Source organism: Bactrocera neohumeralis, unplaced genomic scaffold (assembly GCF_024586455.1).
Source record: "Bactrocera neohumeralis isolate Rockhampton unplaced genomic scaffold, APGP_CSIRO_Bneo_wtdbg2-racon-allhic-juicebox.fasta_v2 cluster09, whole genome shotgun sequence".
NCBI classification, from domain to species: domain Eukaryota; kingdom Metazoa; phylum Arthropoda; class Insecta; order Diptera; family Tephritidae; genus Bactrocera; species Bactrocera neohumeralis.
The window spans coordinates 6,452,910-6,466,520 of record NW_026089622.1 but is presented as its reverse complement, the minus strand read 5'-3'; the positions used below and the strand labels follow the sequence as shown (position 1 = coordinate 6,466,520).

The window sequence follows — 13,611 nt, the reverse complement described above, 5'->3', positions numbered from 1 at the left end:
GGTCTTAATTGCTTTGTTTTTAAATAAATAATAATGCCGTCATACAAAAGAATATTCTCTTTATTGTACATATCTAAAATGAATCCCAATATATTTTGTCAATGTGCAAGCTTTTTGAAAATTAAGATTTCTTTCTCGAGTGTCGATATACTAAAATGAAACATTAAATTTTAGATGTTTAACCACTGTGACCTCAATAAATTTGAAGAGTGTTTGGTCAGCAGTAATTTCGTTAACAGATTACCAGCCGTTTTATTGTCCAATGGGCAAGATGTGTATACCTGTTCACAAGGCTTTTCGTTAACTCTCTTTCCCGATTCCAAAGCGTCCTTAATTGCTGTACCATCTAAAAGATATCCAACGAGGGGATTTCTGGAAGATAAAAATTTAATCTTGAAACATATATACCCAGAAATTAAAAAAAATTATAATATGTAATATTTTTAACTATAATACATAATATTTTTTTTTTTTTAATAAATATATAATTTTATACGACTACATACTTTTTAAACTCTCGAAATATGTCACAGCAGTGTATAACATTTTTGCCCACATAACGGTTGATTGAATACGTATAGAAAACAATAGTCAATACTTTTTTTTTAATTACTCATAAATAGATAAAATCAAGTCTATACAATCCCCAGTTTTCATATGCCAAATATGAGAATATAAAACTTCTGCTTTTATGCCGTATATGGTATATCGGTCAATATATTGTTATAATACATTAGCAGAAATAATCTGACATATAAAATTAACGATATACTACTATGGTTCAACGCCGAAATAGTGTGAAACTGGTCCTGGAATACCTATGCTTCCATAATGTCGATCAGCGTGTAACTCACAAAACAATATTTCTAACAAGAAAAAACGTTGCACCTTCGGTTGCACCGAAGCTAAATACCCTTCACAGGTGCATTTCTGTTAGTAACTATGCGTTCAATTTGTATGGAAGCTAAATGCTATAGTTATATTATATTTATATATATATTATAGTTTCGGAGATTATATTGTTACCTTAATGGTAATGGTGGTCAATGGTGGTAATCCATGCCAAATTTCGTGAAGATACCACGTCAAATGCGAAAGTTTTCCATACAAGCTCTTGATTCCCATCGTTTGGTTTGTATGGCAGCTATATGCTAAAGTTAGCCGATCTGAACAATTTCTTCTGATATTACATTATTTCTATAAACAATAATGCATACCAAATTTCCTAAAGATATGTATATCGTCAAATGAGGCAGCTATATGCTATAGTTAACCGATCTGAACAATTTCTTCGGAAATTACATTGTTGCTTTAGAAAATATCCTATGCCAACTTTTGTGAAAATACTTTGTGAAATGTGAAAGTTTTCCATAAAAGAACTTGATTCCGATCGTTCAGTTTGTGTGGCAGCTATATGTTATAGTGGTCCGATATCGGCCGTTCCGTCAAACGAGCAGCTTCTTGAAGAGAAAATGACGTTTGCAAAATTTCAAAACGATATCTTAAAAACTGAGGGACCAGTTCGTATATATACAGACAGACAGACAGACGGACATGGCTAAATCGACTCAACACTCTAAACTTCGTGACAAACTTAATATACCCTGTTCAGGGTATAAAAATTGCGTGGAAATACTAAATATAATCATTCCAGACATTACGTTCCGTTTCCGGCTTACCAGCTTACTATAAACTATATAATTACTGTTAATATTGAAAACCTTTTGGAATGAAAAAAGTTTCGTATGACAGCCCTCAGGTTAACTTCATACAGGGAAAAGAATATTTGCCATTTTTGCTTATTGGCTTTACTCTTGTAAAATGCATATAACCAAGCAGAAATGGAGCATAAACATGTTATATGTTGGTCACTATGTGGGATATTGTAATATAAGTCAGTGGTGTCATAATTTATTTTACGGGGCATCTCGACAGGATAAAATCTATGTCTTACTAACTGTAGCCGTGCCTATTGCCTGTGGAGACTCCACATTGCTCATAGCTTACAATATATGGCAAACTAATTCGTATGCCATATATCGTAAGCTATAAGCTGTCACTTCAACAGTTTGACAGCGCAGTTTTCATTTCTATGAAAATTTCGAAGAGGCAACATATCCCATTTTCACATATGCCGACGGCATTTTCCTTTCGGTAATATGAAAATTAGAAGGGCGAGTGTTAAGACGGTTGTGTTATATTATCAATATAAAGTACATTTCCAAAATAACATTTTTCCAAAAAATTAATATTTAGTTTAATATTGTTAATTTACAGAAAAATTATACAAATTGGGTTGGGAATAAGCGAAATCTTAAATTTAATAAACTTATGCCCGGTTTCACAGTCCATACTTAAGTTGTGCCTAAATAAAATCTTAGCTAAGTATTGTTGCAAACTGAGTGGTCGTTTGCGTTTCACAGTCAATGCTCAATTTCTATAAAATTTTATTATGATATATGGCAACGTTATGGGCAACATATGTTTTACAAATGTCATTCATAAAAATATGTTTGAAATATTTAAATTATAACAGACAATACATAAATTTGCGAGGAAAATTATAGATATCAAAAATTGATGAAAACAACAAAAGAACCCCAAATTTCATCACTAGCGAGTCGGAGCACCTATGGGAACTGAAGGAAAAGTATAAGCTGTTATTGAGTGCAAACGAACGGACACTTGCCCTACGCTACGAAAGATGTCGCTGAAAATTCAAAGCAAATTCAAAACAAAAATCAGCTGTTATTTAAGCACTGCTTAAGTCTCCCCTTTTCAGTACTTAAGCATTACATAAGTATGAACTGTAAAACAATATTTTCCTGTTTTATCTTAAGTACAACATAAGTATGGACTGTGAAACCGGGCCTTAAACTAGTACAAATCAAAATATCATTGCTCATTTTAAATTTATTGTTTTAATTCGTATATATGCTACAATTATTATATAGTAGTCCAAAAATATGAATTCTTATTTTTCACAGAAATACATTTGCAAAAAAAGGATCTTTTTCCTTTTCTTATTTTTCCCAGAAATACATTTGTAAAAGGATCGTAATCCTTTTTTTATTTTCCTCATAAAAGATTTAAACAGTTCAGAAGCTCAAAACATGCGCTACATCAGCTACCTACCCGACGGCATTTCGCAATGAGATAAAATAAATTTTTCAATAGCTCAAAGCATGCGCTACATCAGCTCGAACCTTATCAGCTTATGATAACAAATGCCCACATACAGATTTGGCAATGGCAATAGCAATAGATTTGACAGTTAGCAAGACATAGATTTTATCCTGTCGAGATGCCCCGTTAAGAAATAGAGCTCTCATATCCCTTTTGTAGTGATTTCCATACCTGTTGTTAACCTTTGTCTTATATACAAAATATATTCCGAAGATTTTGATATATACAAAATAAAACATTTATGCATTTTTGATTTTTTTCAGTAATACATATCTTTTAGTACTGAAAGTTTTTGGTTTCAAGCACAAAAAAGACTGAAATCGCTGCAACAGCGGAGGACCCTTTTTAACGCCTTCGGATATCGTGTGTAAAATGAAAAAATATTTAATTTTTTTCTTCAAAAACCAAAAAAAACCACAACAAAGTTATCGAGTTTAATCCGTACAAGAGAATAAGCGGATACCTCATTAAAATGGGAAGGCCTTTATTTGCAGTGCTACAATGTTTTGTTTTACGTAGTTTAGCTCAATTTTACTATTGAGAATGATTGAAGTGACAAATTAAAATAGTAAATTCTTTTAACCTAACGGTTGCGTGTATCACCCGAGACTAATTAAGATAGATAACATATAAGTCTTTTGACCAGCTAACCGGTGTTTGCAATAGCTAAAACCAATAAAGATAGATACTATATAAGGTGCATTCCAAAGTAAACATCTATATGTCGACTGGTGCGTTATAATCTGCTATGTCTATCGATTGTCGAGTGAGAATTTCATGACATTTCATAAATTGGAAGTGAACTTATTGCGTTTTAAGTGTGAGTATGTTTGTTTTATCGGTGCGAAAATAAGCTTCGAATAAAGAGCCAACATTAAATTTTGTTTAAAATTGATAAAACTTTTACCGAAACGTTTCAATTGATGAAACCAGTTCATGGCGATGATTGCCTATCCCGTAGCAGAGTGCACGAGTGTTTACAATGTTTTCAAAGTGGTCGTGAGGACATAAATGACGATCAACATGTGGGCCAATAAAAATCCGTGATCACCGGAAATTCCATCGAAACTGTGAGTGAATTCATCAAAAATCCGCCGAAATCATTATTGAAACTCAGGGAAATGGAATCGAACATTTCCCAAACATCCGCACAAATTGACTGACGATCAAAAATTGCTCTCATCGATCGACGCTTGTGACCGATTACTTGACCAAAAATCACATTTCAACCATTAACCACTCTCTGTATTCACCTGATATGGCACCGTGTGACTGCTTCCCTTTTGGAAAAATGCATTTGCCAATAAAAGGAAAGCGTTATGCAGACGTAGAGGCCATTCAAAAGGCTTGCACCGGCATACTGGCAGCCATACCGGTCAACGAGCTAAAACACTTGTTCGACATGCTTTTTGACCGTGCAAAAAACTGTATTGAAGCAGAAGTAAACTATTTTGAATAAAATAAATTGATTTTGCCGAAAAAACATTTTTTATGTTTTTTTTACAGTCCTGTATACTTTGGAACACACCTTGTAGAGTAAAATATATGTACATATATAACTAATCAGAATGACGAGTCGAGTAAATTTCGGGAGAACTTCCGTCCGTCCGTCCGTCTATCCCTGCAAGCGATAACTTGAATAAGAGTTGAGATATCGCTATTATATTTGGTATACGTGTTCTTTGGCATCTAATGGATATGATTAGTGTAGATAGGAGGAATCGAATATTTGTCCTGCCCATAATATGCCGTTAATAACCTGTTAATTGTTATAACGCCATTCACTTTGGCGTGTCCAGAAACGATTCTTCTACATATGGCTCTAGCAGCTCACAACTTCCGGGCTTAGCTCAAGTATCCTCCGGTTAGCCAAAATTATTCGTTTGAAGTCGAAACATCCCCTCCCCAGGAATTTCCTGTCTCCTAATTAGGAAGGTGGCGCTGATCAGCTAGGTAATGTCCGATGTCCGACGAGTACTGGTATTCACTTACTTTTCTTCTTCTTTTCTCCTCACGATGTCAGAATCGGCCTTGGCGACTAAAACATCAGGGTGAGCAAAGAAAGTATCTTTAAAACAACGGTCGGTAAATTCAGCTTCCACGATGAAGCATCCCCAAATGGGTTGAGGTTGATCGCCTTCGCCTGGGCCCATAATATAGTTATCCATAGTACTAGATTCCAGCATTTGAAAATTCATACAAGGAAGGTTTGACGTCAAAAAGCTGCAATCACAACAGCCGAACGGTTTTCTAACCTACCTGCTTTCTGACTAGATACGTACAGCTGCAAACGAAACCATTGAATTTCGGAAAGAGCAAAAGAACAGCGAGTACGATGAGGACCGTCGTGGCGCAGTGAGGAGTAAACAGACTGCCTACCTCGCAACGTGCGCGATGGGATAGATACTGAGAGCAGAGAAGGGAAGCCAGCCGCATTTGCAGACAAAACAAGAGAGAGGCGGAAATGCGTGAGCATGAACAGCGTTAGAAGCTGGACGATAGGGGTGGTGCTCGAAAATTCTACAAAAAGATGCGGCGACTGACAGAAGATTTCAAGACTGGAGCATATTGTACTAGAACCCTCAGGGATGATTTAGTGACTGATGCCCAGAGCATATTACAACTATTGAGGGAATACTCAGCAGCCTTCTGAATTGCAGTGAAAGCATAAACCGAGGAGATGGCACACCCGATTCCTCAATCGATGACGATGGAGCAGAGGTTCATTTGCGTGAGCATGCAGAAGTTCGAATAGCGTCTGAAGAACAGAAAAGCTGAGGAGGTGATGAATTGCCGGTCAAGCTATTTACACATGGCGGCAAGGAACTGATAAGAAGCATGCATCAGATTCTTTCTAGAATATGGTCGGATGAAAGCATGCCAACGATTGGAATTTAAGCGTACTCTGCCTAATCCACAAAAAGGGAGATTTCACAATCTGCGTCAACTTCCGTGGGATAAACCTCCTCAGCATCGCATATAAGGTTCTACCCAGCATTTTATGTGAAAGATTAAAGCCCACCGTGAATGGACCTTATAAGTGCGGCTTTAGACCTGGAAAATCAACAAATGACCAGCTATTCACCATGTGCCAAATCTTTGAAAAGACTCATGAATTGAGGATCGATTCACACAACCACTTCATCGATTTCAAAGCTGCTTGTGAAAGCCACCTTTATTCCGCTAAGTCTGAATCTGGTATCCCTACAAAACTAATACGGCTGTGTAAACTGATGTTGAGCAACACCAAAAACAAAAAGTCAGGTTCGGGAACTCGGGAACTAACGGCCACTCCGAGCCGTTCGATACCTAACGAGGTTTCCGACAAAGCAACTCCCTATTGTGCGACTTCTTCACTCTTCTTCTGGAGAAAATAATTCGAGCTGCTGAACTTAATTAAGCAGGCACAAATTTATATAAGAGTGTACAACTGCTGGCGAACGCCGATTATATTGATATCATTGGCCTCAGCATTCGCGCCGTTAGTTCTGCTTTCTCCAGATTGGATAAGAAAATGGATCTGACAAACAAACAGTCGTTGCACACACGACATGGCTCCGACCTCACTGTTGACAGTGATAACTTCGAAATCGTAGATAATTTCGTTTTTCGTGGAACCAGACAGTGGCTAAGCTTGTCCGAATGGATGAAAACGCTCCAGCTCTGAAAGTATTCGATGCGGTAACTGCCGGGGGAATTAGAGAAAGACCTCCACTCTGTTAGAAAGGGCAGGTGGAGAACCAATTGGCGTCAAACAGCTTTAAGGAATAACCGTTGGCGGGCTGTTGTAAACTGAGTCTACATCAAAAAAGAAAAAGAAGCCTGCAAATTAGAATACAAAACATAAAAATGATGCAGGGGATCATAGCAGGACTGAAAATTTTCAAAAAGCCGACAATAGGCTTAATACACCAAACTTGTCGATCAAACTTACTAATGACAAATATTTTTGGGACATCCTCCTTTTAAAATCTGTGAAACCGGCATATAATTACGCCCACTCCCAATATAACGGTTTTGTTAAAAACTACTAAAAACGGGATATCTCACTAAGTAAATGTAAAAAACTTTAAATATTACAGCTAAGAAGGCATTTAAGGGTGTAAAGAGAATCATTGTAACAATTAGACAGTGGACATAGTGCCACCTACTCTTAGGAGAAATCCCTTATCATAGGAACTGACTTATCAATTTCAACCAAATTCGGTGCTTTAAAAATATTTCATTATGTAAAATGTGTCATTATGTCACTGTGCAAAAATAGACTAAATTGGTTGTAGTCCACGCCTACTATCTATATATAGTATATACACACTTCTACTGCAATCTTATCTCATTTCAATATATTCATTGTTTCGCTTTACATTACATAATAATAACAAAATATAATATCGCTAACAAAAAAGTTTGTGTTCCCTTTTTGACTGTGCTACTGTTTACATAAATGGATAAATTTATACAGTTGAAAAAACGCAGACGTTACTTTGTAAATACGCCAAAGAGAACACAAGTGATGGAGCGTTGTAATTTGATTCCCTTAGAAGTCACACTTAAAACAGTCGTATACAGTATGTATGTACTATGTACATTTCGTCGCTGTTCTGTATAAGTTGCAAATACATACATATATCGGATAAGTGCATATCGTTTACGGCCGTCAATTTTATGTAGTTGGTTCAACCGACAATATCAGCATCAACGAAATAGGAAGTGACTGATTTGCACGCAATTCATTTGTTTTTTTCTTAACAAAAATTGATATGTCAACGTTTATTTTATTTTGGGATAGAAGCTTAGTTTCTTCTTCTTCTTCTTAATTGGCGTAGACACCGCTTACGCGATTATAGCCGAGTTAACAACAGCGCGCCAGTCGTTTCTCCTTTTCGCTACGTGGCGCCAATTGGATATTCCAAGCGTAGCCAGGTCCTTCTCCACTTGGTCCTTCCAACGGAGTGGAGGTCTTCCTCTTCCTCTGCTTCCCCCGGCGGGTACAGCGTCGAATACTTTCAGAGCTGGAGTGTTTTCGTCCATTCGGACAACATGACCTAGCCAGCGTAGCCGCTGTCTTTTAATTCGCTGAACTATGTCAATGTCGTCGTATATCTCGTACAGCTCATCGTTCCATCGAATGCGATATTCGCCGTGGCTAACGCGCAAAGGACCATAAATCTTTCGCAGAACTTTTCTCTCGAAAACTCGCAACGTCGACTCATCAGTTGTTGACATCGTCCAAGCCTCTGCACCATATAGCAGGACGGGAATTATGAGCGACTTATAGAGTTTAGCTTTTGTTCGTCGAGAGAGGACTTTACTTTTCAATTGCCTACTCAGTCCGAAGTAGCACCTGTTGGCAAGAGCAATCCTGCGTTGGATTTCCAGGCTGACATTGTTGGTGGTGTTAATACTGGTTCCTAAATAGACGAAATTATCTACAACTTCAAAGTTATGACTGTCAACAGTGACGTGAGTGCCAAGTCGCGAGTGCGACGACTGTTTGTTTGATGACAGGAGATATTTCGTCTTGCCCTCGTTCACTGCCAGACCCATTTGTTTTGCTTCCTTGTCTAGTCTGGAGAAAGCAGAACTAACGGCGCGGGTGTTAAGGCCGATGATATCAATATCATCAGCATACGCCAACAGCTGTACACTCTTATAAAAGATGGTACCTTCTCTACTAAGTTCTGCAGCTCGAACTATTTTCTCCAGAAGCAGGTTGAAAAAGTCACACGATAGGGAATCGCCTTGTCTGAAACCTCGTTTGGTATCGAACGGCTCGGAGAGGTCCTTCCCGATTCTGACGGAGCTCTTCGTGTTGCTCAACGTCAGTTTACACAGCCGTATTAGTTTTGCGGGGATACCAAATTCAGACATCGCGGCATAGAGGCAGTTCCTTTTCGTGCTGTCGAAAGCAGCTTTGAAATCGACGAAGGTGGTGTGTGTCGATTCTCCTTTCACGGGTCTTTTCCAAGATTTGGCGCATGGTGAATATCTGGTCGGTTGTTGATTTTCCAGGTCTGAAGCCACACTGATAAGGTCCAATCAGTTTGTTGACGGTGGGCTTTAATCTTTCACACAATACGCTCGATAGAACCTTATATGCGATGTTGAGGAGGCTAATCCCACGGTAGTTGGCGCAGATTGTGGGGTCTCCTTTTTTATGGATTGGGCATAGCACACTTAAATTCCAATCGTTGGGCATGCTTTCGTCCGACCATATTTTACAAAGAAGCTGATGCATGCTCCTTATCAGTTCTTCGCCGCCGTGTTTGAATAGCTCGGCCGGTAATCCATCGGCCCCCGCCGCTTTGTTGTTCTTCAGGCGGGTAATTGCTATTCGAACTTCTTCATGGTCGGGCAATGGGACGTCTGCTCCGTCGTCATCGATTGGGGAATCGGGTTCGCCTTCTCCTGGCGTTGTGCATTCTCTGCCATTCAGCAGGCTGGAGAAGTGTTCCCTCCATAATTTAAGTATGCTCTGGACATCGGTCACTAGATCACCTTTGGGGGTTCTACAAGAGTATGCTCCGGTCTTGAAACCTTCTGTAAGCCGCCGCATTTTTTCGTAGAATTTTCGAGCATTACCCCTGTCGGCCAGCTTATCAAGCTCTTCATACTCACGCATTTCGGCCTCTTTCTTTTTCTGTCTGCAGATGCGTCTCGCTTCCCTCTTCAATTCTCGGTATCTATCCCATCCCGCACGTGTAGTGGTCGATCGTAACGTTGCGAGGTAGGCAGCCTGTTTTCTCTCCGCTGCGGCGCGGCACTCCTCGTCGTACGAGTTGTTCTTTTGCACTTTCCGAAAACCAAGGGTTTCGGATGCAGCTGTACGTAAGGAGTTTGAAATGCCGTCCCACAGTTCCCTTATACCGAGTTGTTGATGAGTGCTCTCAGAGAGCAGGAGTGCAAGCCGAGTAGAAAAACGTTTGGCAGTCTGTTGTGATTGCAGCTTTTCGACGTCGAACCTTCCTTGTGTTTGTTGGCGTGCGTTTTTTGCTGCACAGAGGCGGGTGCGAATCTTGGCTGCAACAAGATAGTGGTCCGAGTCGATGTTAGGACCTCGGAGCGCACGCACATCTAAAACACTGGAGACGTGTCTTCCGTCTATCACAACATGATCGATCTGGTTGGTAGTTTTTCGATCCGGAGACAGCCAGGTAGCTTGATGAATGTTTTTGTGCTGGAATCTAGTACTACAGATAACCATATTTCGGGCCCCGGCGAAGTCGATCAGCCTCAACCCATTTGGGGATGTTTCCTCGTGGAGGCTGAATTTACCGACCGTAGTGCCAAAGATACCTTCTTTGCCCACCCTGGCGTTAAAGTCGCCAAGCACGATTTTGACATCGTGGCGGGGGCATCTCTCATAAGTGCGTTCCAAGCACTCATAAAAGGCATCTTTGGTCACATCGTCCTTCTCATCCGTCGGAGCGTGGGCGCAGATCAGCGATATGTTGAAGAACCTCGCTTTGATGCGGATTGTGGCTAGACGTTCATTCACCGCAGTGAATGATAGTACTCGGCGACGGAGTCTCTCTCCCACCACGAAACCCACACCAAACTTGCGCTCCTTTATATGGCCACTGTAGTAAATGTCACAAGGACCTGCTCGTCTCTGTCCTTGTCCCGTCCATCGCATTTCTTGGACGGCGGTGATGTCAGCCTTTATTTTCACGAGGACATCAACCAGCTGGGCAGCGGCACCTTCCCAATTAAGGGACCGGACATTCCAGGTGCATGCCCTGATATCGTTATCCTTATTTCGTTTGCCATGGTCGTCATCAAAAGAGGGGTTTCTCATCCGAGGCTGTTTGTCGCTTTTCATTGGGATAGGCTTTTTACGTGGCGGGTCCCAAACCCAGCGCACAACCCTATGCAGGGGATGTTTCGCCTTCTCACTTTAGCTCACCTTCGAACGGATGTTCTTAGGCTACCCAGAGGATACTTGGTCAAAGACCGGAAGTCGTGAGCTGCTTGAGCCATATGTAAAAGAATCGTTTCTGGCCACTCCCAAGTGAATGGCGATCAGAGAACTTTCCTCACTTGCGTGAACTTCTACCCATGATCCCATCCCCCTTAGTTTAGAATTAGGTAAATTTCAAAGCATCGTTAGTGATAGTGAAATTTTTTACCATTTTTTTCCAACGTTAATTATTTGGTTGTATCTTAATCAACAGTACTTAAATTCCTGAGATAATTTCTTCGTATGGTTTGACGATATCCCATTCTTCTTCTTTACTGGCCTAGACACCGCTTACGCGGTTAAAGCAGAGTTAAGAACAGCGGTCCAGTCGTTTCTTCTTTTCGCTATTTGGAGCCAATTTGAGATACCAAGTGCAGGTCCATATCCACCTGAATAATGAAGGACTTATAGAGTTTGTTCTTTGTTTCTCGAGAGAGGACTTTACTTTTCAATTGCGTACGGTTGTTGAGGACAATGTTCGGTAGGCAATATTTATTGAAAATCAGTCATTCCGTAACTCCCTTACAGGTACAAAGACAAAAAAATAGAGAAAATCTGCAGTTGAGTAGAGCAGGAAAATACGTAATACCACAAGTATAAAATTAAATGAAATTGATGATAATGTTGACAATAATTCACTTCATTTGCGAAGTTCGTTCAAATGTGCATTGGTTGAAATATCGCTTAATTTTGATTGGTTTCATAAGCTTGGTTTAAAAGCATTGTTTAGCTAAGCATTTCGCTTCAAAGCCTACATTGCGTGAAACAAATTCCTTTACTATGTGATGTCATAAGGGTATAGTCCATATTCTGCTATTAACGCAAAATGATTTCTTTAATTCATAATATGACCGCCTCATATCAAATAATGGAAATATAAAGAAAAAGTCCAAAAACTATTTTGACAATATTCGGCCTATGTTATGGACACTTCGGAAGCTAATATTTCTGACACAGTTTTAAGAGGAATTTATCATTTAAAATTGTCCACATATTTTATCATAAAGATGCGAGAGTAATCAAGTAAAATGTGCGACGCTTTAAGCGTTCATTTCGTACAATGAAGGAACATTGTGATGGAGTAAGCAACGCACAGAAGGAGATTTGTATTGCAATTACCTTTGCTCGTGATACAGATTAACGAAGATAACTCGAACTGATGATGCCGTTATATTTACGACTGTAGATGTTGACAACCATTTGAGAGAAATATGATGTATTTTCCAAAAAAATGGCCGACATATCCTTTAGTATTCCCAAATGAAGATTTTGTTGGCAAATTAATATATCGCATAAAGTGCGACATAATTCTAATGGTAGAATAGATTTGAAATAAAGCTGAAATAAGGGATCAACACTGCCACTGCCTTCTGGCTGCCGGCCGAACCTTCCACTCCGAGTGAGATTGAGGAAATCCTCAAATATTGCAATCCCTCACTTCCGGCGCAGGACTGGAAAGTCTTATGGCTGGAGAGGACTGATGAACCGTATCGGCAAGCGCCGATAACGCTAAACACGGAATCCATCGGTCCTCTCAGCAAAACAAAGGGAGCCATAAGCTATGGTTTTGAGATGGTAGTGTTGAAAGTACTTCCATCTGATGCCAGGGCTGATGGCCCCCAAGCTGCGGTGCCTGCGGTGGAGGTGTCGAAGGTTACTGACGGTCGATCGACCGTGGAAATCGGTGCGACAGAGGGCGCCAACGGTCAAATGACCGTGGAAATCGATCCGGATCTCTCGGATGTGGCGAGTGTTGGGGGCGGTTCGTCGATTGGCGACTCCGTCTTCAGGAACCGTGGCTGACTGGTAACGGGATATCTGGATTGAGGACAAAGAGCCACAGGCTCCTGTCGGCCAAGGGTGCAGGTAGGAACAGAGCCTGTATGCTGGTAAGGAATGAATTAACGGTATTTCTTTTACCTAATTTCAGCAGTGCTGACATTGTGACAGCGAAACTGGAGTGTGACACCGGAGATTTCTGGCTTATCTCCGCATATATGCCACACGATGATGTGGTGGAGCCACCTCCCCTAATGCTGAGAAGGACCTTAGCCGAAGCGTCTAAGGCTGGCACTGGCGTCATCATCGGCTCCGACGCTAACTCGCGGCACCAGATCTGGGGAAGCTCGGATACGAACATTAGAGGTGAGTCGCTTTTTGATTTCATTATTGGCGAAGATCTTCGCATTTGTAATAGAGGAGACTCTCCTACTTTTGTGACCGCTGGCAGGGAGGAGGTCCTCGACCTCACCCTAACCTCACAAGCGATTGCCCCGCTGATCTCGAACTGGAGAGTCCTCGACGATCACTCCTTTTCGGATCACAGGTACATCGAGTTTAGTCTAGTCGGAGAACGTCCGCCTAGGAAATCCTTTAGGAATCCTAGGTACACGGACTGGGTAGGTTACCGCAGAAGGCTTCGGCAAACTCTCCCGCGCGCACCGGAGGTGGACGCGTTGGCCACC

General features: G+C 40.6%; 1 protein-coding gene across 4 annotated transcripts in view; it reads right to left on the bottom strand.

The window, feature by feature from the left end:
• Window positions 1–42: 42 nt before the first annotated feature.
• LOC126763925 (uncharacterized) overlaps window positions 43–13,611 on the bottom strand; it is a 28,598-nt gene continuing 15,029 nt past the window's right edge. For all 4 annotated transcript variants that reach the window (XM_050481697.1, XM_050481696.1, XM_050481698.1 and 1 more), the window contains exon 4: window positions 43–372. In XM_050481697.1, the coding sequence (XP_050337654.1) occupies window positions 171–372 (202 nt within the window). In that variant the 3' untranslated portion in view covers window positions 43–170. The remainder of the gene's footprint in view (window positions 373–13,611) is intronic.